Source organism: Alnus glutinosa, chromosome 14 (assembly GCF_958979055.1).
Source record: "Alnus glutinosa chromosome 14, dhAlnGlut1.1, whole genome shotgun sequence".
Taxonomy (NCBI): Eukaryota; Viridiplantae; Streptophyta; class Magnoliopsida; order Fagales; family Betulaceae; genus Alnus; species Alnus glutinosa.
Window position 1 is genome coordinate 3,449,640 of NC_084899.1, and position 22,078 is coordinate 3,471,717.

The 22,078-nt window shown below is 36.7% G+C and overlaps 3 protein-coding genes across 3 annotated transcripts; 2 read left to right on the plus strand and 1 right to left on the minus strand.

Annotated features, from left to right (window-relative positions):
* The first annotated feature begins 638 nt into the window (after positions 1-638).
* Positions 639-6,452, plus strand: LOC133857521 (uncharacterized). The gene is made up of 4 exons (XM_062292787.1): positions 639-1,565; positions 1,785-2,226; positions 2,490-5,647; positions 5,745-6,452. The coding sequence occupies exons 1-4, from the start codon at positions 639-641 to the stop codon at positions 6,450-6,452; spliced, it is 5,235 nt and encodes a 1,744-aa protein (XP_062148771.1).
* A 226-nt stretch (positions 6,453-6,678) lies between these two features.
* LOC133856628 (2-oxoglutarate-Fe(II) type oxidoreductase hxnY-like) lies at positions 6,679-13,093 on the plus strand. Its single transcript, XM_062291686.1, has 11 exons — positions 6,679-6,923; positions 7,032-7,227; positions 7,339-7,437; positions 7,670-7,721; positions 8,348-8,469; positions 8,553-8,653; positions 8,756-8,814; positions 10,035-10,091; positions 11,006-11,051; positions 11,874-11,953; positions 12,762-13,093. Exons 1-11 carry the CDS (start codon positions 6,816-6,818, stop codon positions 12,850-12,852), a joined length of 1,011 nt encoding a protein of 336 aa, XP_062147670.1. The 5' UTR covers positions 6,679-6,815; the 3' UTR covers positions 12,853-13,093.
* An 850-nt stretch (positions 13,094-13,943) lies between these two features.
* LOC133856626 (NADP-dependent malic enzyme) lies at positions 13,944-19,062 on the minus strand. The gene is made up of 19 exons (XM_062291685.1): positions 18,782-19,062; positions 18,036-18,156; positions 17,864-17,938; positions 17,355-17,506; positions 17,166-17,271; positions 16,978-17,043; positions 16,659-16,754; positions 16,498-16,569; positions 16,311-16,394; positions 16,128-16,226; positions 15,793-15,840; positions 15,610-15,663; positions 15,425-15,523; positions 15,250-15,339; positions 15,066-15,143; positions 14,861-14,935; positions 14,662-14,752; positions 14,316-14,444; positions 13,944-14,223 (listed from the first exon to the last, which is right to left on the minus strand). The coding sequence occupies exons 1-19, from the start codon at positions 18,931-18,933 to the stop codon at positions 14,135-14,137; spliced, it is 1,776 nt and encodes a 591-aa protein (XP_062147669.1). The 5' UTR covers positions 18,934-19,062; the 3' UTR covers positions 13,944-14,134.
* Positions 19,063-22,078: the final 3,016 nt, after the last annotated feature.

Genomic DNA, 22,078 nt, shown 5'->3' on the forward strand with positions numbered 1-22,078 from the left:
CAAATTTTGCATGGTCAGAGAAAACCTTCGCCGGAGACACACCTCGAACGACTACTCCCCTCAATCAATTGCTAGTGTAGCTTCTGTCATCCAAAAAAAAAAAAAAAAACCAAAAAAGAAAGCAACAGAAAAGGAAGAAAAAAACTCCATAGCTCTAAAAGTTAAGAGAAACAACAGTCACCACCGACACAAGCCAGAAGGAACAAAACTCCTTAACCCTAGAGGTTATGAGACATCTAGCCTCCACTACACCAAGGATGGCCAAAAAACCACATTAGCCTTAGAAAGGCTTCCAAGGCTAAGGAAAGCAGCTCCCGAAGGAGGGTGGCATGAAGCCTCCCTCCCTCGGCACAAAATGCTCAAGCGCTCTCTCTCTCTCTCTCTCTCTCTCTCTCTCTATAAAAAAGAAACGAGACCCTCTTTTTCTAAAAGTCCAAATGATTTTGTATTTATCCTTAAAAAATAAATAAAGGCATAGCACCCATCAGCCTTCCTCTAAGGTTTCTTTAAACCTTAGACGTGAAGTTGAGGTTTATCCTTATTTCGTCATCCTTTCTAACCTTTCTCTTCTCTGTTTCGTCTTCTTGCTGTGTTTGCCAATCTTTGTTTGACTATTGCAATCTTTCTTTGGTGGTTCGATGGTGGAAGAGTTAGCTTGTATGTGGGGCAACCTTGCCCTTAATGAGGAGGAAAATGAAGGAATTTCAGTGGCCTCAGAGGAGTTAGATTATATGATTGGTAGAGGATCTTTGTGTTTGATTGGTAAGATGTTGGTTGATCGTTTTGTTCCCAAAGACTCTATTAGAGGTCCTTTGATGAGAGCCTGGAATCCTGTGGGGGAAGTGTCTTTTAAGGTATTTGGTGGAAATATGTTTGTTGCTGATTTTGAATTGGTAGAGGATAAGGGTAGAGTTATGGAGGGGCGACCTTGGTTGGTGGATGGTTCTTTGGTTTCCCTGCTGGAATTTGATGGTTTAACTCCCCCAGTCAAGATGAGTTTTGATAAGTCCCCACTCTGGATTCGTATGTACCACCTTCCTCTTGCTTGTATGGATAAAAGGTTTGGTCTTAAGATTGGAGCTTCTGTAGGGGAGGTCATGGAGTTAGATGTGGACGATGATGAACCTGGGTGGGGTACTTTTTTACGAGCTAGAATTTGTGTTGATATTACGAAACCTTTACCCAAAGGGAGGCTTCTACACTTAAATAATCAGTCTTTGTGGATTGCTTTTAAATATGAGAAATTACCAAAGTTTTGTTTCAAGTGTGGAAGGATCATTCATGGCAAACAGGGGTGTGTTAAAGTCGGTAATAGTAAGCAACCGTATGCAGGGGAAGATTCTCAATATGGCCCGTGGTTAAAAGTAAGCTTTCCTCCAAAGAAAGGCAAAAATCTTCATCAGAAGAATGACCTTCCAAGAGAAAAGTTGTCAGGAGGACATTGTAGTGATGATTCTCAACAGACTTGTTTGGGGCAGATGGTCAATGAAAGAGCTCTGGATAGCACAGTTCCGAGCAAGGTTGGAGACAAGGGTATTTTGGGTAATGAGCTGGAGAGTCATAAAGTACAAAGTCCACGGCTCAAGATGGCAGTTGATTGCGACAAGGGAGATAAGTTTTTTGACAACCGAGAATTGTGTGTGGAAGATAAAGAAAGGGGGAGGGGTTTCCTGTAAAATTAGTCTACTTCCTCTATGAACAATGAGGATCTAGACTTACAGTGGGAGCATTCGAGGTTGACTAAGGAAGGACAGGTGTTTAAGAATGGGATGGACGAACAATAGAGTGAAGAACTTTTCGGTGGAAAGGTCAAGGGAGGAGAAAAGAAGACACTGTTTGGTAATCAATTAGCTGTAAAGGGAGATTGTGGGCCTGAGGATAATCTGTTAGTGGAGAAATTAGCCCAAAAGCCCATGGAGCGAGGGGATCCTGACCAAGGTGGTATGGTGTGGAATGTTCAAAATGGGGATGACAAGCGCTCTAGTCCGTCTTGTAATGAAGACAATTGTTTTTCTGGCTCTTATCAATTATTTCATGAGGACGTCAATCCTCCAGTGTCCTGTGATTATTCCGGGGACAGGGATATTAGGAGTGATGCTTCTAAGAAGAGGAAGACTCGTAGATGTCCCGTACTGTTCTCTGATACAATTGAAAGGAGAGGATCTGATGTGAAGAGAAAGCTGTTAGATGGTTGTGAGGAAGATGCCCAGCTCAGTTCAAAAAAGGGTAGATGGGCTTCGGAGGATGAGGTGATCCAACAAGATGATTAGGCGGAGGCTGGTTTCCAGCCCCGCCTGTCGCCATGATTACCCTAAGTTGGAACTGCCGAGGGCTGGGGAACCCCCGGACATTTCAAGTACTTCGCCGTTTGGTGAAGATGAAGAAGCCCCAACTGGTTTTCCTTATGGAAACCAGAATGCAGCAGAATAAGGCGGATTAGGTAAGAATTAAGTTGGGTTTTGATAATTGCTTTGTGGTTAATAGTAAAGGTAAGAGTGGTGGTTTGATGCTTCTTTGGAATTCTAGCTGTGGAGTGGAAATCCAGAACTATAGCATAAGACATATTAATGCAGTAGTCCAAAGACTTCCGGATGATCTGAAATGGAAATTCACTGGTTTCTACGGCCATCCGGAGGCTAGTAGAAGAACTGAATCATGGGCTTTGCTCAGACACTTAGCTTCCCTTTCCCCAGATCCCTGGTTATGCTTAGGGGATTTTAACGAGATTGTTTGTATGGGGGAAAAATCCAGCAAGGCAGCAAGATCTTATTCTCAAATAAGGGCCTTCCAGTCTGCTTTAAGTGACAGTGGCTTGGGCGATTTAGGATTCAAGGGTCCTAAGTTTACTTGGTGTAACGGCAGAGAGGGCTATGAGAATAACAAGGAGCGGCTAGATAGAGCAGTTGCTAATGCCGAGTGGTGTTCTCTGTTCAATTTGGTTAATGTTGAAGTCCTGCCTAGGACCTGTTCTGATCATAGCCCTATCTTAGTTTCTGCTTCATCTACAAGGGAAGTGGTTTGGCCAAAAAGCAATATCTTTCTTTTTGAGGCTGCCTGGGCCAAAAGTAAGGAGCAGGGTGAGGTTATAAAGAAAGTTTGGAGGGCAAAGCTTAATTCGGAATCTCCTTGGTTTACTGTAATGAGGAATTTGCAGGAAAGTAGGAATGCTTTGAAATTATGGGCAAGCTCTCAGAAGATTTCTATGGAGCAGAAGATTGAAACTCTACAGAAACAAATTTCCTTGATTCAGCTGAGGGGTGATGGGGATTCTCTAGTAGAAGAGAAAAGGCTTAAGGAGGAACTTAATAATGCCTTGGATATGGAAGAACTAAAATGGAAGCAAAGGGCCAAGATTAACTGGCTTAAGAATGGGGATAGAAATTCCAAGTTTTTCCATGCTTTTGCAAGCTACAGAAGCAAGAAGAATTTTATCTCTAAGGTGAAGGATAAAAATGGGCTTCTTTGTGTTACTAAAGGTTCAATTGAAGAGGCGTTTGTCTCTTATTTTAAGGAGTTGGTCTCTGCGGGTGATCATGTGGAGGTTGAGCCGTGTATTAGAGCTTTAGAATGTAAAGTTACCCCTGAGATGAACTCAAGACTCCTCCTTCCTTTCACTAAGGAGGATATCAATATTGCCCTTTCTCAAATGTCTCCTCCGAAGGCCCCTGGTCCTGATGGGATGTCTGTTTCTTTTTATCAAGCAAACTGGAATGTCATTAATGGAGAGGTCTGTGAAGCTGCCTTGCATTTCTTGAATACAGGTGAGTTTGACAGTGATGTTAATTCCACGTTTATTGCTCTCATCCCTAAAGTTCATAACCCTCTAAATGTTATTGACTTTAGGCCCATTAGTCTCTGTAATGTTTTGTATAAATTAATTTCAAAAGTCCTTGCTAATCGTCTCAAACATATTTTACCTGATATCATTTCTTGCTTTCAAAGTGTGTTTATTCCTGGTAGGCTCATATCTGATAACATTTTAGCTGCCTATGAAATTATGCACACTATGCAGAGTAGAATGTGGAGCAGAGAGGGTTTTATGGGGATTAAATTAGATATGAGTAAAGCATACGATAGAGTGGAATGGGTTTTTTTGAAGGCTGTTATGCATAAGCTGGGATTTGATTCTAGATGGGTTGATTTGGTCATGAAATGTGTGTCCTCTGTTAAATATTCTGTTTTGATTAATGGTAATCCGGTTGGGGCTTTCTACCCTTCTAGGGGTCTGAGACAAGAGGACCCTATTTCTCCTTATTTATTTTTGTTATGTGCTGAATGTTTCTCTGGTTTGCTATGTAATGCTGAGAAGAGGGGTAACATTTCAGGGGTCCCTTCTTCTCCAAAAGGCCCTACTATCAGTCATCTTTTATTCGCTGATGATTGTATTTTATTTTGTAAGGCAAATAGGGTGGAATGGAGGAGATTATTGAATATTATCAGTGTTTATGAGGAGGGTTCTGGTCAAAAGGTTAATCTCAACAAGACTTCGGTGTTCTTTAGTAGAAATACAAAGCCTAGCAGAAGACAGGAGATTCTATCTCTCTCGGGTTTGGCTGAATCTCATGGGATTGAGTCTTATCTTGGGCTCCCCTGTTTTGTGGACAAATCCAGATCTAGGGTGTTTCAGTTTATCAAGGAGAAGGTCTGGAAAAAACTTAATAATTGGAGGAATGTTTTTCTTTCTCAAGCAGGCAGGGAGGTTCTCTTAAAGGCTGTCATTCAGGCCATTCCTACCTATTGTATGTCGATTTTCCAGCTTCCCATCTCCTTGTGTAAAGATATTAATAGTTTAATGCAAGAATTTTGGTGGAGACATTTATCTAAGTCCTCTAGAATTAACTGGATGAGTTGGGATAGAATGAGTTCTGCAAAATCTAAAGGAGGGTTAGGTTTTAGAGATTTGGTGATTTTTAACCAAGCTCTCTTAGCTAAACAAGGATGGAGGCTTATTCAGCACCCTTCCTCCCTTGTAGCAAAAATTTTTCAGTGTAAATATTACCCCTCCTCTTCTTTTTGGGAGGCTCCTTTGGGTTCTAGGGTTTCCTTTGTTTGGAGGAGTCTTTTCCAAGCCAAAGGTCTTCTGTTGAGGGGTATTCTTTGGAGGGTAGGCAATGGGTCTTCCATTAGAATTTGGAAGGATAGATGGCTCCCATCAACCTCATCTCATCTGGTTTCTTCTCCTGTTGGTGCTTTGGGTCAAGAGGTTACTGTTTCAGATTTGATTGATAGGGAGAGTGGTTGTTGGATTCCGAGTGTTGTCACTGAGAATTTTCAGAAGGAGGAAGCTGAAGCTATCCTGAATATTCCTCTTAGCCCTAATTTACCTCAAGATAGGGTTATTTGGATAGGATCTAAATCTGGTTTGTTCTCGTTTAAGAGTGCTTACTATATAGGTAGGTCACTTAAAGAAGAAGCCAGAGGTCAATGTTCTTATGCTGGAAACCAGCCGGATATTTGGAAGGATCTGTGGAGCCTCAAAGTTCCAGGGAAAGTCAAAATGTTCGCTTGGAGAGCCTGTCAAAACCTTCTGCCTACAAGAGAAAATCTATGTAGAAGGAAGGTCATTCAAGATCCTTCTTGTCCTTGCTGTGGTCTTGCTGTGGAGAACATTATTCATTGCCTGTGGTCATGTCCTGCAGCAGGAGATGTTTGGGGGTGATTATCGGTCTTGTTTCCATAAATGTAGCTCCTTCCAATTCAGTTTTATGCACCTTCTGGAATACTGTTTTCAATCTTTTGATAAGAAAAAGGTGGAGCTTCTGCTGGTGGTTGCTAGGAACATTTGGTTGAGAAGGAATTCCCTTATTTTTCAAGGCACTTTTCTTTCTCCTCATAGAGTCTGGGAGGAGTCTATTTCTTTGTTGGGAGATTTCAGAAAGTTTTCTCATGGGGAGGAGAATGTTGCCACTGCTTCTTCTCAGTCGGTTCAGTCTTCTCATGAGGTTTGGTGTCCTCCTCCAGCAAACTTCATTAAGATTAACTGGGATGCTTCAGTTGCTCCTAAAGGAAGTCGGGTTGGCCTTGGATTAGTGGCAAGAGACAGTAGGGGAGAGTGTATTTGTGCTAAATGTGTCTGCCTCTTTGTGAAGGGGGATCCCAGAACTGCTGAATCCCTGGCGGCTCTTCATGTTGTTTTCTTTGGTAAATTTTTGATGTTAAGGGATGTTATTTTTGAAGGAGACTCTTCTCAAGTGGTGACAGAAATTAATTCCCCTTCCCCTCATTTGTCCTCTGCTGGCCACATTACTGAGAGCATTCTTCAGGAACTCAAGTTGTTCGGTTCTTCTTCTTTTGTTCATGTTAAAAGGTCTTCGAATGAGGTGGCTCATATCTTGGCTAGGGAAGCTTTGTTGAATTCTCTTAATGCTTGTTGGTTTTCTGATTTTCCTTCTTGTATTCAGGGTCATCTGGTTAGGGAGAAGTTTTTCCCTAGATCCCTGTTGGGATCATGATGTTTATGGTAATCTTTGCAATGAAGATCTTTTCTTCTTGGTTTCAAAAAATAAATAAATAAATAAAGGCAGGAAAACTCATTGACCAGACAGAACAGTGAACACAGTAGAAAATGCAAGCGTCAATACTGGCGGCAGGGGTATAACCGGAAGAAACCCGCATGACATGCGCACAATTAGAAAAACTATAAATTAAGCGCCACAAAACAGAAAATGAAAAATTTCACGAAAAACGTTTGGCAACCAAGAAAATAGATAAACGGCATTACTATATTTTTCTTGCTTAGTGATCGTTCTCCATAAAAATTTCTGCACCTAATCATCAAGAGTCCAAATCCTCCGGTCCTTTGGTTTCCCGGAGAAATGGAAAATCAGAGCAAAAACGGCGTCGATGCCACGAAAATCTCAGTCCTCAATTGTATCGATCTCTCCAATCCTGACATTCACCAGTCTGTGTCGTTGCTCAAACAGGTCCGCGTAAATTCCAGAAAAATAGTATTTAGTTATCTCTTATTAAATTCTGAGTCGTTGTTTCTGTTATTATTATTATTATTATTTTTTTTTTTTCTTTTGGTTAAGGCGTGTTTGGATTCTGGATTTTTTTACGTTGTAAACCACGGGATAAGCGAGGAGTTCATGGACGAGGTTTTTGCACATAGCAGAAGGTTGTTCGGTCTGCCATTAAGCGATAAAATGAAGCTTTTAAGGAACGAGAAACATAGGGGCTACACCCCTGTTCTTGACGAGGTTTTGGACCCTGAAAACCAAGTTCACGGTTAGTTTTTGCCACTAACTTTCACTTGCAGAAAGGAAAAAAAAAAAAAAAAAAACTTTTTAAGCGGGCTTATTCTTATTTCGCTGTAATTTTTTTGTATTTTGAAAATAGGAGATTACAAGGAGGGATATTATATAGGAGTTGAAGTAGAAGAAGATGACCCAGAAGCGGAAAAACCATTTTATGGGCCAAATGTTTGGCCTGCACCAGGTAACTACAGGGTAATGAAAAATTGAAAATAAAGTTGGTTTTTTTTTAAAAAAAAAAATTCACTTGTGTTTGACAAAATTTAGCTTTGTCAGGAAGCTGCATTGTTGTTTCGTTTACTGCTCTCTCTCTTTCTTGTGGTTCGTTTGCCAACGACAGCATGAAACTTTTTTCTTTTTCGTTTTTGGTTCTCGGAAGTATATGATTGAATATTGAACTTTTTGCTTCCTTTTAGGAGTATTGCCCGGATGGAGGGAGACAATGGAGAAGTTTCATCGAGAGGCTTTGTAAGTTTTAGCAAACATATAGTTTGTATAATGGAACTATTAGCTATTTCTTATGTACAAACATGCACTTGCAATTAGGATATGTAATCGATTCTTGAAAATTAATTACTTCTTTTTTTCTTTTTAATTTTACCAAGTTTTGGATTTTTTTTTTCCCAACTAGAACCATCTCTTAGACTCTTATGCAAGGGCACACGTACCAACCTTTCAATGATAGAACGAAAGATAATAGTAATGTGTTGTGGGGATGATTGTGTCCTTTTGTAAGTGAGCATGTTGCCAAGCAACAGATGGTGAGCCAAAGTAACAGCGTGAAGGGTTTATAACTACCCAAGATATAGATGGTTTATGCTTTGAATGTGAAGATAGGGGTCCCGCTGCTAATTACCCCTTGCCGTAGGCAGTGTGTATATGTATGTGGGAAGCCTAAATTATTGTGCCTATATATGTAATTTTGGTTAGTGTGTGGTTTAGATATTGTTTTGGCATTCTCAGCTGTCTCGGTTGTTCCAGTGGATCAATTTTGTGTAGAATGGCTCGTATTCAGGGGGGTTCATGTAGTAGTATATGCTATTAACTATTTATGTCTTTGTTTTCTTTTTAATCTTTTCCTTGTGTGCATTCAGAGAGGTTTCAAGAGCAGTTGCAAGGTTAATAGCTCTCGCACTTGATCTGGAGGTTGATTTCTTTGACCACCCAAAAATGCTTGGCGAGCCTATTGCAACCTTGCGCTTACTGCACTATGAAGGTTGAATTTAAACTGAAGATCTTGCACATTTTGAACTTGGCCTTGTTTTATGATTGCTAATGCATGAGAGATGGGTTTTTTAGATAAAATTTCTGATCCCTCAAAGGGATTATATGGAGCTGGAGCTCATTCTGACTTTGGTTTAATCACCCTTTTGGCAACAGATGATGTCTTAGGTCTCCAAGTAAGATGAGTGCTATAAGATTGTAACTTTTTTGAGTGAGTAAAACTTAAATTATTTGTTGTAATCTGACTAGCTATTGCAATCTTGTAAATTCATGGCCAGATATGCAAGGATAAGGATGCTAAACCTCAGATATGGGAATACGTATCACCATTAAAAGGGTGAGTAACTGTAGCATTTTCGGAGGTTGAGATTCTATAGCTTTAAAATAGATTGAGTCTGGTTGATGAATATTTTATAGATACATTATCTCACTTTGAATGGCAGCCTCTTTTTTTGGGCATTTGTGATTTATTTCAGTTGTGATTTTTTTCCCTAAATTCTTTGAATTCATACTTCCAACCAAGCTTATTTTTTTAGTGCCTTGCCACCCTTTTTTTTTTAAAAAAAAAAATATATAATTTTATGGAGGTCCCATCATTTTCCTTTGATAAGTGGAAGCCCCATCAGAAATAGATATTAAGGGAAAGCAAGCAATTTAATCAATGAACGTACAGTGTCTAGTAGAGTGGACTCTCTTATAACCAATAAAATCTGTTATTTAATAATTGTTATAATTAATGATTTTTTAAGCAACCATCTTCTTTCCATGTTATATAATTAATAATTCTTGTAATTCGTAACTAATAGTATTTCAAAAAAAATCCTTAAGACTTAATTATAAAAATAAAAATTTATACTTTTTAAAAAAATATTGTATTATGAATTGATAAGTTTAGTTACCTTTATTAAACCTAGACCAGTAGCATTCTTTTTTTCAGAGGCCTTCTATTCCTTCACATGGATTTATATATAATACAATTATCAACTAGGTTTGCTCTTCAAATTATACTTCCGAACCTGTTTTTCTTTTTTCCCCTTTTCTTCTGCCCTCCTTTTAAAACAACTTTGTTGTTCTCTTTATGAGGAAGGTTAAGGTATAAACAAGTAAAACAAGCTCAACTTTCTTTGGTCCAAAAGGCTATTCGAACCTCTTTTAGGACTCAAATTGTATAATATGCATTATTTCTCTTCTGCGAAAATGAGACTGTAAAAATATCAATGTAGTGTTATTTTGTACCAAATATCTTGTAGACTCTTTTTTTTTCTTTTTTCTTTTTTTTCATTTATGAGAGTTGTAGAGAAATTTAATTAATTAATAATTTTTCTATCCACCGTAGTTGTTAATTGTAAGGTTCAACTGTATGAACGATTACATGCCCCACTATGCCACCATTTTCTCTGTACATTGTCCAGCTGCAATCTCTGTTAAGATGTAGTAAAAATATTTCAATATGCAACATGTGAAGGATTACATATTTGCTTGATGAATGTAATAGAGAAAACATTCTGTTTAGTTTGGCATGATGACATTCTTTCTATATGGTTTTATCTTTGACAGAGCGTTTATAGTGAATCTCGGTGACATGCTGGAGCGCTGGAGCAATTGCATTTTCAAGTAATATACATCTCTTAACAGTAGCTGTGGTCCGAGTTGCACTTCTATCGCATATAAGAGATGATGCTGTTTATAAAGGAGCTTTTCCATACATTTGACCTCCCCTGAATTTTTCATCCTAAATGGCATTCTGTATTTAGTTATGATGTCTAACTGTTCTTTATTGCCATAACTTGTTTTGTCGGTGGCTATCTTCTACATTGATCTGTACAGTTTTTTTTCTTCTTAATCTTCGAAATGTCACATATGAATTAGTTTCCCCTAGTTAGATTTCCTGTAATTGAATGTGTTAAATATGATCGAAAAGGTTTGAACTTATTGAAAGGCAAAACCAAAATAACTCTCTGGATTTGATATATTTAGTGTAAATATAGAATGTTTATATTGCACCTTTTTCAACATTGCATTTAGTGCCATTCAAACTGAAGAATTCAAATTGTAGATGAGATTTTTCTGAGCCATTAAACATTTTGTACCCCCAATCAAAAGCTGGGACAAATTATTCAATAATTTATTAGAAAGAATTGCAGTAGTGAACTTTAAACTGCTGACAACTTGCACTTGTGCCAGGAGTGGTAATTCTACTGCTTTATATTTTTAATGCGCTGTTAACTGTTACCTTTTTCCTGGGTATACTGCTAAACGTGCATTTGAGTTTGAAGTTCATAGGGTATAGATTTTCCCCAATACATCATTTTCTAGACCACTGTCATGAACATACTGCAGCTATTGCTGATTTATTTGTTTTTCACTTATAATTTTTTTTTTTTAAAAAAAATGTAATTGTTTGTTACTGTTGTATTAATGTCTCAGGGGCTTTTGCCAAAAACTGTCTTTTTGGTTGTTCTCCTTTTATGAAAACTTTCTTTCTAACCCTCATCGTGATTGACATTTTGCTTTGTAAATATACTCAGGTCCACATTGCACAGAGTTTTGGTGAATGGTCAAGAGCGATATTCTGTAAGGCCCTGTTTTAATTTTTCTTTCCCTTCTCTTTTTAACGAAAGTTGTTGTAGGGCCCTTCAGAAGCTTTTAAATTATCCATTGATCACTGTGCCAAAGTTTCTGCAGTGTCATTATATAAATGGCTCAATTTTTATTTTTATTTTCCTATTTCTTGCCTGTAGCTGGATTTTATCTGCACAGTGGTGTTTGTGTTACAAATGGCCACTGATTAGTTTCACTTTTGAATCTTAGCTACTTGGTTCTCTTTTTTAATTTTTTTCCCCCTTTTAGTGTTAGAATCATTTGTAGCACCTTTAGTTGTTTCCATCGGGAGGGTAAACTGGATTTTGAGATTAATTCTTCTCCTGAACACTTAGGTAATTTACTCGGCCAAATTTAGTCCATAAATAAGTAATATCATTATTTATAGTGCACCAAATCTCTTACTCTTGATAATTACTCTCCCCCACTGGCCCCAACAAACTGCTCCATTGGCTCCGAGTGTGAATAAGAAGACAAAAGAATGTTTTTAACTTCTTTCTGCTTCGATGATCATTTCAAATGTCTTGATGGCTGAGAAAGGAGCTGGGTAATAAATGAAATTGTTAACTTGGTGAGGGGCTCTAATTTGTTGAGGGTATTGTTCAATTCATTTCATGTTATCTTTGCATGACATTTTTTTTCCTGAGCATCTTTGCAGGACATTTACCTAATTACTTGAGTATTTTTTTTTTTTTTTTTTCTTGATTTACACAATGCATTTTCTATTACTTTCCTGTACATTCTGCTGAATGTGATCAGGTTTATGTGTATCTCATTTCCTTTTCCCTGCGGCAGATTGCATATTTCGTGGAACCCAGTCATGATTGTCTTGTTGAGTGCTTGCGAACCTGCAAGTCAGAAAATAATCCTCCCAAGTAAGTTAGTGTCCACAAAATTTTCGTTCAGCGTGATCAAAATTGTTGTAATTTCAACTCAACATTTCCCTTCTTCCTTTATTGCAAAAAAAAAACAAAAAAACAAAAAAAAGTGCGACTTAACATTTATGTGAATCACTATAAAGCTCAGGTAGTTACTGTTTGAACTTAAAAGGATTTGTTTACCACATTGCATCCAGCGATTGAAAAAGATGAAAAAAATTAATAGAACTCGGTAATAAAAGCGCCTCTAAACTGATAAAATGCAAGTATGAAAAAAAAAAAAAAAAAAAAAATGAGCCTAAAAACTGTGTTGAATACACACACACAATTGGAGAAACTGGACAACCTGACTGGGCTGTCTCACCTTAATAGTGTGCGGGCGGGCGTGTTTTCTATTAACAAGTGATAGAAAAAAAATAAAAAATAAAAAATTATTGGAGGGACAGATTGACGTGCTATACTTTTATGATTCTTGCTCCAAGTTCTTTTTGTAAATGAATACAGAAAGTAACTTTTTTCTTGCAGTCAACTGTAATAGCTCAATCGCATTGATAGGGTGATTAAAACAATCAAATGAACTGCTTGTTCTCTTTGATTGTTAACTGGCTATGAGAATTTATGCATATAGACAATTGATATAGTCATTCACCATATGCCTGATGTTAAAGATCTAGATCACCCTGAATGTATATGGTTATTTAGGTTATAAAAGTAAAATCATTTGCCTGAACTCTGAAATATTACAGAGTGCATTTCAAACTCTTGACCTCTTCCATGTCTGTGCTGCATTCCTCTGTTTTTCCAGGTTTACTCCAGTCTTATGTCGGACTTACCTGAGCCAACGCTATCAGGATACACATGCTGATGTGAGTATATACAAGCAGCCTCAATCTTAAATTTTGCCACAGAATATGCATTGTGGGATCTGCAAACCAAGTTAAAAATATGATAACCAGTAGAGGTCATTTTTTCTTATACAAATCTGCAATAGTATACGACTAAGCGGTTCGCATGGTGTAATCGGTCTTATTACACGTTCCTTTAGGTAAAGATCATATGGTGGGTTGGCTATATCTCCATATAAGAGATATGAATGTATTACCAATGTATTTAATGAAGTTTTATTTCTTTTGCTAACTCTCCTTTTACCCTTTTCATCATTCATGGTGAGAATAATTTGTCAGTCTTGAACAAGGTGCTGGTTCAGGATGATATAAATCACTTCCAAGGATCAGATTCTAAAATGATGTTATCCAAACCAGGAGCTACTGATCTGTTGATGGCTAAGAGAACGGCTTTGACTTATTCTGTTGGATAATCAGAACCAGTTCTTTCTGTCGAGGCAAAGAATGTTCCTAAGCAATTCATGAAAAACTACTAGGGGCATAAATAAAAAATAAAAGAAGAAAGAAAATTTCCATAGAATTTTCCGGCGGAAGTATACAGACCCGTAGTTTAGCTCGTGAAGGTTTGATTAAGGATCTTGGCCAAACATTTTTGCCAGTTTTCATTGTTTTAGACATTTTTCCCCGCTCAACTGTCACTATTTGAGTAAAAAATTTCCTAGTTTTATTTTCTGAAAATAGTTTATACATTTCCAAAACAGATTTTTAAATCGAAAACATCAAGAAACAATTTTTTTTTTTCACTAACAGAAGAATGTTTTTTGAACACAAATCTAATCGGGCCCAAAATTCGGTTGCCAGCGAAAATCAGTGGCAAATTCCGGTGAACTCCAACAAGAGAGAATGAAATACAAAAGAGTACGTACAAGATCAAAGAAAAGCTCAAAGTCAAAATGATTTATGATTTAAAAAATTACGAAAATTAAATAAGGTTTTCTTAGTCACTACCATTTTTAGTTGTACCAAACACACCATAAAATAGGAAAAACGATTTCCCAAAAAAACATTTTAGTCGTAATAAACTAAACCTCGAAGTTATTCCAATTAAGTTTCACACCATTTAGCATGGAAGCAGGGTGAAATGGGAGAATATTACAACTTTATTGGAATCAACAAGCGTGAAAGGTACAAAACCTTGATTATTATATACTTTAGAAACATATATAACACACTCAATTCGCAAGCCATTTTTTCCTTAAAAGCTACCATATGCAACATGTAGCTTGATAACGAGGTTTCAAAATAGTATGGCTTGGAGTAATTGATTGACCATTCAACGATAATTTCGGTAGAGTGGAGTGTACATGCAACTTTCAGCATATTTCACCAGATTCTCAGGACGAGGAAGGCGTGTAGCCACCCCTACAAAACCATATGTCAAGAAGAGAAGAAACTATAAATCGCATGCAGTGGAAATTCGTACAAGGATGCTGATAACAAGAGAAGTTACTAACCAAGTTCGTATGCCTTAGCAGCTACACCAGCAGCTATTTGAGCTGAAATCTTCCTGATAATAGAGAACGGCGGGTATATCAAACCCTTCTCGAAGTTCTCCTTCGTTACTTGCTGGGCCAAGGCTTCCGCTGTTGTGGAGGAGAACAACAAAAATGTCAGCCAGTCCTTTGCCAGCTTTACAAGATTTATAAATCCACATGTTTTCGGTGTTTAAGCTTAAAATCATAGTTAGTGGTTTGCATTCCAGATACTGCAATAATCTTGAAAAAGAAAAATGCACAACATTTTGGTTTGAATAATTTACTTTTATTGGATTATACCATTCATACTATGCTGCCTACTTACAGGCTACAAGAAGCATTTCATCATGCACACGGATTGCTCCCGAGATAACCAGACCCAAACCAAGTCCGGGGAAAATGTAAGCATTGTTAGACTGCAATGACAAGGAAAGCCAAACCTTAGTCCTCGATGTCTAACCAATTTCTGTGAAGGGAACCTAGCACAAATACTAATGAAAAAAGAAAAAGAAAAATTGTATTACCTGGCCAGGGAAAAAGGTCTTGCCATTGTATTCAACAGGATCAAATGGACTTCCACTGGCAAAAATTGCACGACCCTTCGATTGTAAAACAAAAGCAAGAAATGTAAAATAAGAGTTAATGGTACTTGGAAGAGTAGAATAATCAAACATCCTTTGTATGGATAAGTCCTGAATAAAGCTGAGACAGGTTGTGAATTAATTTTACCTTACTCCAGGTGTAAGCTTCCTCAGCTGTGCACTCAGACTGTGAAGTTGGGTTGGAGAGAGCCAAAATGACAGGTTTCTGAATGTCACATTATTGCAACAACTTAGTTTTTTCTGGTCGAGTTGTAGTTGTTGATAGAAATATATAGACAAAGTTGTGTCTCAGAGAGAGAGAGAGAGTTTACATCATTAAAAGAGGCCACGGCCTCGATCACTTCCTTTGTAAATGTTTTTCCGACGCCAGATGATCCAATCAGAATTGTTGGCTTAATCACCTGAGGAAGTACAATAACTTAATAAGGGACCAAGAACCACAAAAATACTACTCACCATAGCTCAAACAGTGACACTTTTTCACACCTTGACAGCACTTAAGAGATCCTTAACAGGTTCATGATCATGAGCCCAAGGCTTCTTGAAGTTTTGCAGTGAATCCTTACGAGAACTAACAATCAATCCCTGCAAGAATATTTACATGCTCTTTAGGGAAAAAAAAAAGGCTAATATATTTGTCAGGCAAGGAACATTTATAAAGCTTTTACTACCTTCGAGTCCACAAGCCAGATTTTCTTGCGGGTCTCTTCTACAGGAGCCTTTTTCTATAACAGTCAAATGAAAAATTAGTAGATAAACAAATAATCATCAACCGTCATGTTCAATAACTATCCAAATCGTGTAACAATTACATAATTAAGATGGGAAAGCATATGCTAATAGTAAATTACAACCTGTTTTGCCATCTCAAGAGCTATGAGCTCAGCTATACCAGTCCCTGCCTGCAATCATGAAAGAAACCGAAGTAAGATTATATATTTTGGCTACCGGTTCAGGACTGCTATTAGCTGAGGGCTGAGGTAGTAGAAAGTGAACAACATAAACAAAAGGCAAGTATGAGAAATGCGTGCCTGTCCAAACAAACATACAAATTTTACGCTATAGTCATTGAGAAGTTAAAAGTTTTTAAGATCCAGTCGACTATGTTTTCGTTCTCCTCAGTTCAACAGAAGGGAAGGAAAAACCAGTATGAAATAGAGATGAAATAACATGAAGAAGAGAGTCTTACTTCCCCGGCACCAAGGAACAAGAATGTTTGCTCAGCCAGGGTACCACCAATCAACTTCAGTGCTGCAACAATGCCAGCAAGAACAACAGCTGCAGTCCCCTGAAACAAAAGACAATAGAAGCTAGAACGTGCAATGTAAAAATCCTTTTAAGTAGAAGGTTCACCATTAATGCTACTCCATACCTGGATATCATCATTGAAAACAAGATGAGTTGTGCCATATTTTGCAAGTAGATCAAAAGCGTTGTGATTGGCAAAATCTTCAAACTGAAGAAGCCATTAAAATGTACTAAACAACATCAGAAATGCATGAAATTTTCGAACTAAGGAAAAATTTTCAACCAAGGATGTAATCTAACTCATGCGCAACCTGTATCAGAACTTTTTCTCCATAGTTCTGCTTGACAGCACTCATGAACTCATGTAGAAGTTCAGAATATTCCTGACAAGAATCGTCAAATATTAATGTAAATTACATAAAAACAAATATTTATGCAGCTAAATTTGAGCATGGTTTAAAAGTTCTGAAACCTGCCCAGTTGCTCTCCTCTGTCTAAGACCAATGTAGAATTCATCTTTCAACAACTGCTCATTGTTTGTCCCCACATCAATTGTTACAGGCAAACACTACAAAAGGAGAGTACATAACATCCTTGATTAAGAGGGGGATTACAAGCAAGTATTTTTTTAAAAAAAAAAATCGAACTTTACTTCCATTTACAATTTAAGTATAGCACATTAATTTCTACAAAAAAATTTATATGGTTTAAATGAAGTGCATTCTGTGCAATAATTTACAACATAGAAAAAATTGAAGCAAGAAAAACAAGTTTTATTTGGGAAAACTTACTGAAGAAGGCCTAACTCCTCCAAGTGCTGTGTACAAAGACAATTTCCCCACAGGAATCCCCATCCCCTGAAACATCCAACATTTTCAGTGAATGCTACTTCACTTTTACAGCCCAATAAGTAAATCATAACATTTTTTTAGAATGTTTATAATTCAAAAAACTAAAAAAAGATTCACCACATAATTACCTGACAGCCAAGATCCCCGAGTCCCAAAATCCGCTCACCATCAGTGACAACAATAACATGGATATTCCTCTCAGGCCAGTTTTTCAACACTTCAAGAATTTTACCCCTGCAAAAACCAAGTTCTGTCATATTATGTCAAGAGTAGCTCTAATTTGCACATAATTATATAGCAGAAACAAAAAGTCATACTTCTCTTTCAAACTTATGTATAGACCCTGAGGGCGCTTGAAGATGCTCCCATATTTCTGGCAAGCCTCACCAACAGTTGGAGTATAGACAACTGGGAGCAATTCCTCAACATTATCAATGAGAAGTTTGTAGAACAGTCTTTCATTCCTCTCCTGTAAAAAGTGGGGGAGGAAAGTTGTATTATCTTTCTTTTTTTTTTGGTCTTTCTATAGAATTCTGAGAACATAACCATGCTTTCCGACAAAGCCTGATTAAATAAGGGCGATAAAGAAAAAACGAAAATACTTGTCAATAAAATTAAAAACTAAAGTCACTACATGCCTCAACATCTCAAAACGACTTAAAACTTGAAAATACAGTCACTCCAATTGCCATGATGTACAAGACACACTCGTTTTGAATGCTATATAAGATATCATCATAGGAACTGTCTGCATGTTGGCGACCATATGCAAATAATATACCACAATCAACAACAAGACTGAATTCGATGAAGTTGTAATAGCTACCTGAAGTTCCATCATGGCTATATATTTTTGCAGCGGGACTTCATAGTGTCGGATGCTCTGCAGCAGTTTCTTCTCCTGAGATCAGTACAATTGGAAAGGGTCATCAAAACTCGAACAATGATAACAATGGATTATATAAAAGGGTGTATTACACAATAAGTACTAATGCTACCTGAAGCTGTTGAGACACTACTATTGGAGGCAGAAGACCGCGCAAGTAATGGGCATCCCTCTCTTTCTCAGTAAATGCAAGCCCCTTGTTATATTGGGGATCCCTAAGCAATGAATACCCACTGCTCCACAACCATGGAAAAGATTCAGTTTAGTTATTTCACTCATCGATATAATAAAGTTCTTGCCAGCAACAGAGTGATAGACCATTGCCATCTCATAGTATCATCTTTAGCTTCTGAATATCAAACATATTTACCATATGCATACGTATATATAGCATTACTCTGTTGCATATCGTTAGTTTTATGGCAGTTGCATAATAGAAAAAAAAAAAAAAGAGAAAACTTTCAGGTGAAAAGCAATCCAAAGTAGCATAAGATCAAGCAGAATTTCCTTTCCTATTGGGGAAAAAAACTCGATGAATGCAACCATGCAGTACTGTTTCACAACCGAAAAGAAGAAGAAAAGAGAGAGTAAAAAATCACAAGCATCAAGATGTAATTACGGAAAGGAATTATTCCACAAAGTATTCCAGGAACTTCCAGATTCTGAAAATTAGACCAAAAAGTGAAGCTAGCTCAGAATCATGTTAAAGGAGCTAGTGGATTCAAGCACAAAACCACGAGAACCCACTGAAGTTCACTAAAGACAAACTGAAGAAAAACAGATTAAGCAAAAGTTAAAACTAAACCATCAAAAGCTGAAATGGATCGTGAAAAAGTTATAAATCAGAGAGAGTGAGACCTGGCAACAGAGAGAGTCCAGGGGGTGATAAGCAGTTCCTCGGTGGCTTGATCCTCACCGTACACGTCCGCGACGCCGCCACCGACGGTGGATTTGGGGTCCATGTCCAGAACCGTCGGGCCCTGTCTCATCTCCTTCAGCGTGCTCTCCATCCTGATCACCTCTCTATTACCTCTGCAACACACTCAAGCAGCTCTGTATATATATATAAACACACACCCAGAAATGCTCTCAACACTCTCTTGCTCCTCTGCTCTTAAAAATGAAAGACACACAGGAAGACTTCGTAAATTAAGCGAGTCAAGTGGGAAAAGGATGAGGTGGCGTCGTTTTCAGAGAAAGAGAAACAAAAAAAAAACAAATTACAATGCTCGTCGGTCGTCACCTAGTGATAACTCTACCGACAGATTTTACCTTTATAAAACTATGGATATTCAGATATTTTTCTTCTTTTTGGTTGTTTTTTTTACCACCATTTTAGTAGATATATATATATATATATATTATAGGTGGCGTCGTGTTTTTTTTTCTCCGTTCTCTGTCTGCGTCCAGTCTGTGTTAAAAAAAGATGCTTTTTTTTTCCCATTTTAGCGGTGCTTGTCACGATCGAGAACGGAGACTTTATTGGCGTGGATCAAAATTATTGCTAATAAAGTGGCTTTGTTTAAGGAGATCATTGCGCCAAAAATCTAGATCAGTTTGAAAGAGTTTTTTTTTTTTAAAAAAAAATATATATATATATATATATATTAGGGGGACAGAGACAGAGCAAGAATAAGTGGGAGAGGTGTTTTTTGCTTTAATTATTTTGGAGAGAGAAGAGACGTCAAGTGAAAACTTGTTGGACTTGCTTTCTAGTTTCTAGCATCTACGTTGTATCAGAAATGGTGACATTTGTCGGTTGGAAAATGCTAAAAATATAACAAATGGACAATTAGCGCACAACTTCAAGATATATCGGTGGATCTACATGTGTGAGTTTCACCCCAATGTGTTTTAAGATTGTGCATTAATTGTGCAATTGTAATGCATAAATCACAACCCTTACTAGTTACAAACAGGATGTGTCGGTTTATACAAAAGGCTTATGAGTGCATAGCTTCGGTGCCAATGTTACGTCTCTATTGCAATTGGAAACCCCTACTTTGAATTTGAACCGATGGTTTCTTAGGCCATTCACAATTAACTTTTTATTTCTATTTTTTTAAAAAAAAAAAATTAACCAAACTCACAAAATACAACTCTCTACTCAACGTTGAATTTAACTTTTGTTATTAATATTCTCTAATTGTAAAGAGTTCAAAAATGAAAGTTAAAATTGTTTAATGGCCTTTTTTTTCATACCATTTCTTCTTTTCTCTCAATTAAAGTAATTTTTGAACGCAAAGAGTTTAAAAGTTGGTTTAATCAATAAAATAGAATGTTAAATTAAAGTAGAAAGATATTTAAAGAGTTTGATCGATGTTTAGTAATTTTGGGTAAAAATTGTGGTGATCTTAAGATTAGGATCTTCTACAATTTCAAATAAATTTTAAATTATCAAATTATATGAATTTCGGCCTTTTTTACATCGAACGGCGTAAAAAATGATACATATTAAAGATATGACATGTTAATAAGAAAAAAATGTTTTTTATTCACTTTTGAAGAAATGGTTCTTTTTTACTAAATTAAAAGACAATTTTTTTAGTTAAAGTTTTTCTATGACATAAATTATAAGAACCAGATAAAAAAATATTTAACATTTATTTTTAACATATCATATTTTTAATAAGTAGCATTTTTGATAAAAAAAAAAAAAAAAAAAAAAAAAAAAAAAAAAAAAAACCTACAATTTTAAAAAATTCGTAAAAAATGCTGATTAGTGACGCTATCGGTGCACGTAACTTTATACTCCCCAATTACTTTTTCAAGAACCTGTTCGTTCTTTCTACACTGTACTCACAAAAAAAAAAAAAAAAAGAACCTGTTGGAGCTGTGGGAATATTAAAAGAATAAGTAGAGGATATTCAATGCCGATGAGAGTGACACACGGATCAGCCAAAGTTTATTTTATTTTATTGCTCTTTTCCCATTGGACCCTAACTTATTGGTCTTTCGCCCGTATGCAACAACTCCCTCTTTTCTTTGTTTTTTCTTCTCACTTCTTTCACCCAAAAAAAAAAAAAAAAAAAAAAAATTCTTAACTATTTTTTTCACTTTTTATTTCACATTAACAATTTTTATTACTATTTAAATAAAAAAACTCATTACAAGATAATTTTTTTTACTTTCTTTTTTTTACTTTATATTACTTTTTTTTTAACTTTTTACGGCCACTAAAAGAAAAATTCTCCTTCATATTTGAGGGGAGGAGGTTACCAGACAGGCGAAAACTAGAAAATTTTATTAAGTGATCAGATCTGTTTTATCTAATTGCCAAGATCCAGCTAAAAGAAAAGAGAAGAGAAGAGAAAGGAATATAAAAATATTCCGCGAAGAGAAATGATCCCTACACTCATTTCTCACAACAGTACCACAACAAGCTGACGTGGCTAGTAATATTTTATTATTTTTTTTGTTTTCTTTTTGTAAAAAAATAGTAAAATATTATCAGCCATGTCAGCTTGTTATGGGGCTGTCGTGAGAAATGAATGTAGAAATCATTTTCCTCGGGCAAAAAGAAGGTTTATCTAATATTCCGTGAACCTGTCATGATTGGACAAACAGACATGTGACACCACCTGGCACCAACTGAAGAGGCGGCTCAAGCTCAAATGGCCTACTACATAATTTTGCTCAACTTGGACCCACGTTACCCTTATCCGCATGGAACCATACCCTACTCACCACGTCACATGTCAAGGTTATTTAAAGTTGATGGATTGAATTTCTCACAATTTTTTTAATCAAAATTATTAGTAATTTACTCAAATTTATATAAAATTAATCTGTTCAAGTCCTATGTGGGCTCTCTGTACTGCCCAAGTTGCATATGCGACTATATTCAATCTCAGATTTCTTTTAGATCATGACTACGAGATTGAAAATAACTCTACCTAATGGCAGCATGTGTTTGGAGGATCACGATCACCGACAATTATGTGTTTGAATTCTTAGCAATTTAAGCAAGTAATTGTTTAAAAAATTCTCATAAAGCTCACTTGTTCAAATAGGTCTTGAACTGAGACAGGTAAATTTCAGGAGAGCCATCTTACAATTATTTGTTTAGATTGCCTGAGAATCTCAATTCATGCTTGAAAACTTGCCAAAATTGTTCTAATTTGGTTGAAGTGTTCAAATCAAATTGACATTCAA

Bases quoted from the DNA above. Each gene is read 5' to 3' on its own strand.
- LOC133856626 (XM_062291685.1), bottom strand. From the start codon at position 18,933: ATGGAGAGCACGCTGAAGGAGATGAGACAGGGCCCGACGGTTCTGGAC. The intron at 16,570-16,658 runs GTTTCAGAACTT...GATTCTTGTCAG, and splicing joins AGAGGAGAGCAACTGGGCAG to GAATATTCTGAACTTCTACA. The intron at 16,227-16,310 runs GTATGGAGTAGC...CTTTTGTTTCAG, and splicing joins TTTTCAATGATGATATCCAG to GGGACTGCAGCTGTTGTTCT.
- LOC133856628 (XM_062291686.1), top strand. From the start codon at position 6,816: ATGGAAAATCAGAGCAAAAACGGCGTCGATGCCACGAAAATCTCAGTC. The intron at 7,722-8,347 runs GTAAGTTTTAGC...GTGTGCATTCAG, and splicing joins AAGTTTCATCGAGAGGCTTT to AGAGGTTTCAAGAGCAGTTG. The intron at 11,954-12,761 runs GTAAGTTAGTGT...CTGTTTTTCCAG, and splicing joins TCAGAAAATAATCCTCCCAA to GTTTACTCCAGTCTTATGTC.
- LOC133857521 (XM_062292787.1), top strand. From the start codon at position 639: ATGGTGGAAGAGTTAGCTTGTATGTGGGGCAACCTTGCCCTTAATGAG. The intron at 1,566-1,784 runs GTACAAAGTCCA...GACGAACAATAG, and splicing joins ATGAGCTGGAGAGTCATAAA to AGTGAAGAACTTTTCGGTGG. The intron at 2,227-2,489 runs GTAGATGGGCTT...TTAATAGTAAAG, and splicing joins CCAGCTCAGTTCAAAAAAGG to GTAAGAGTGGTGGTTTGATG.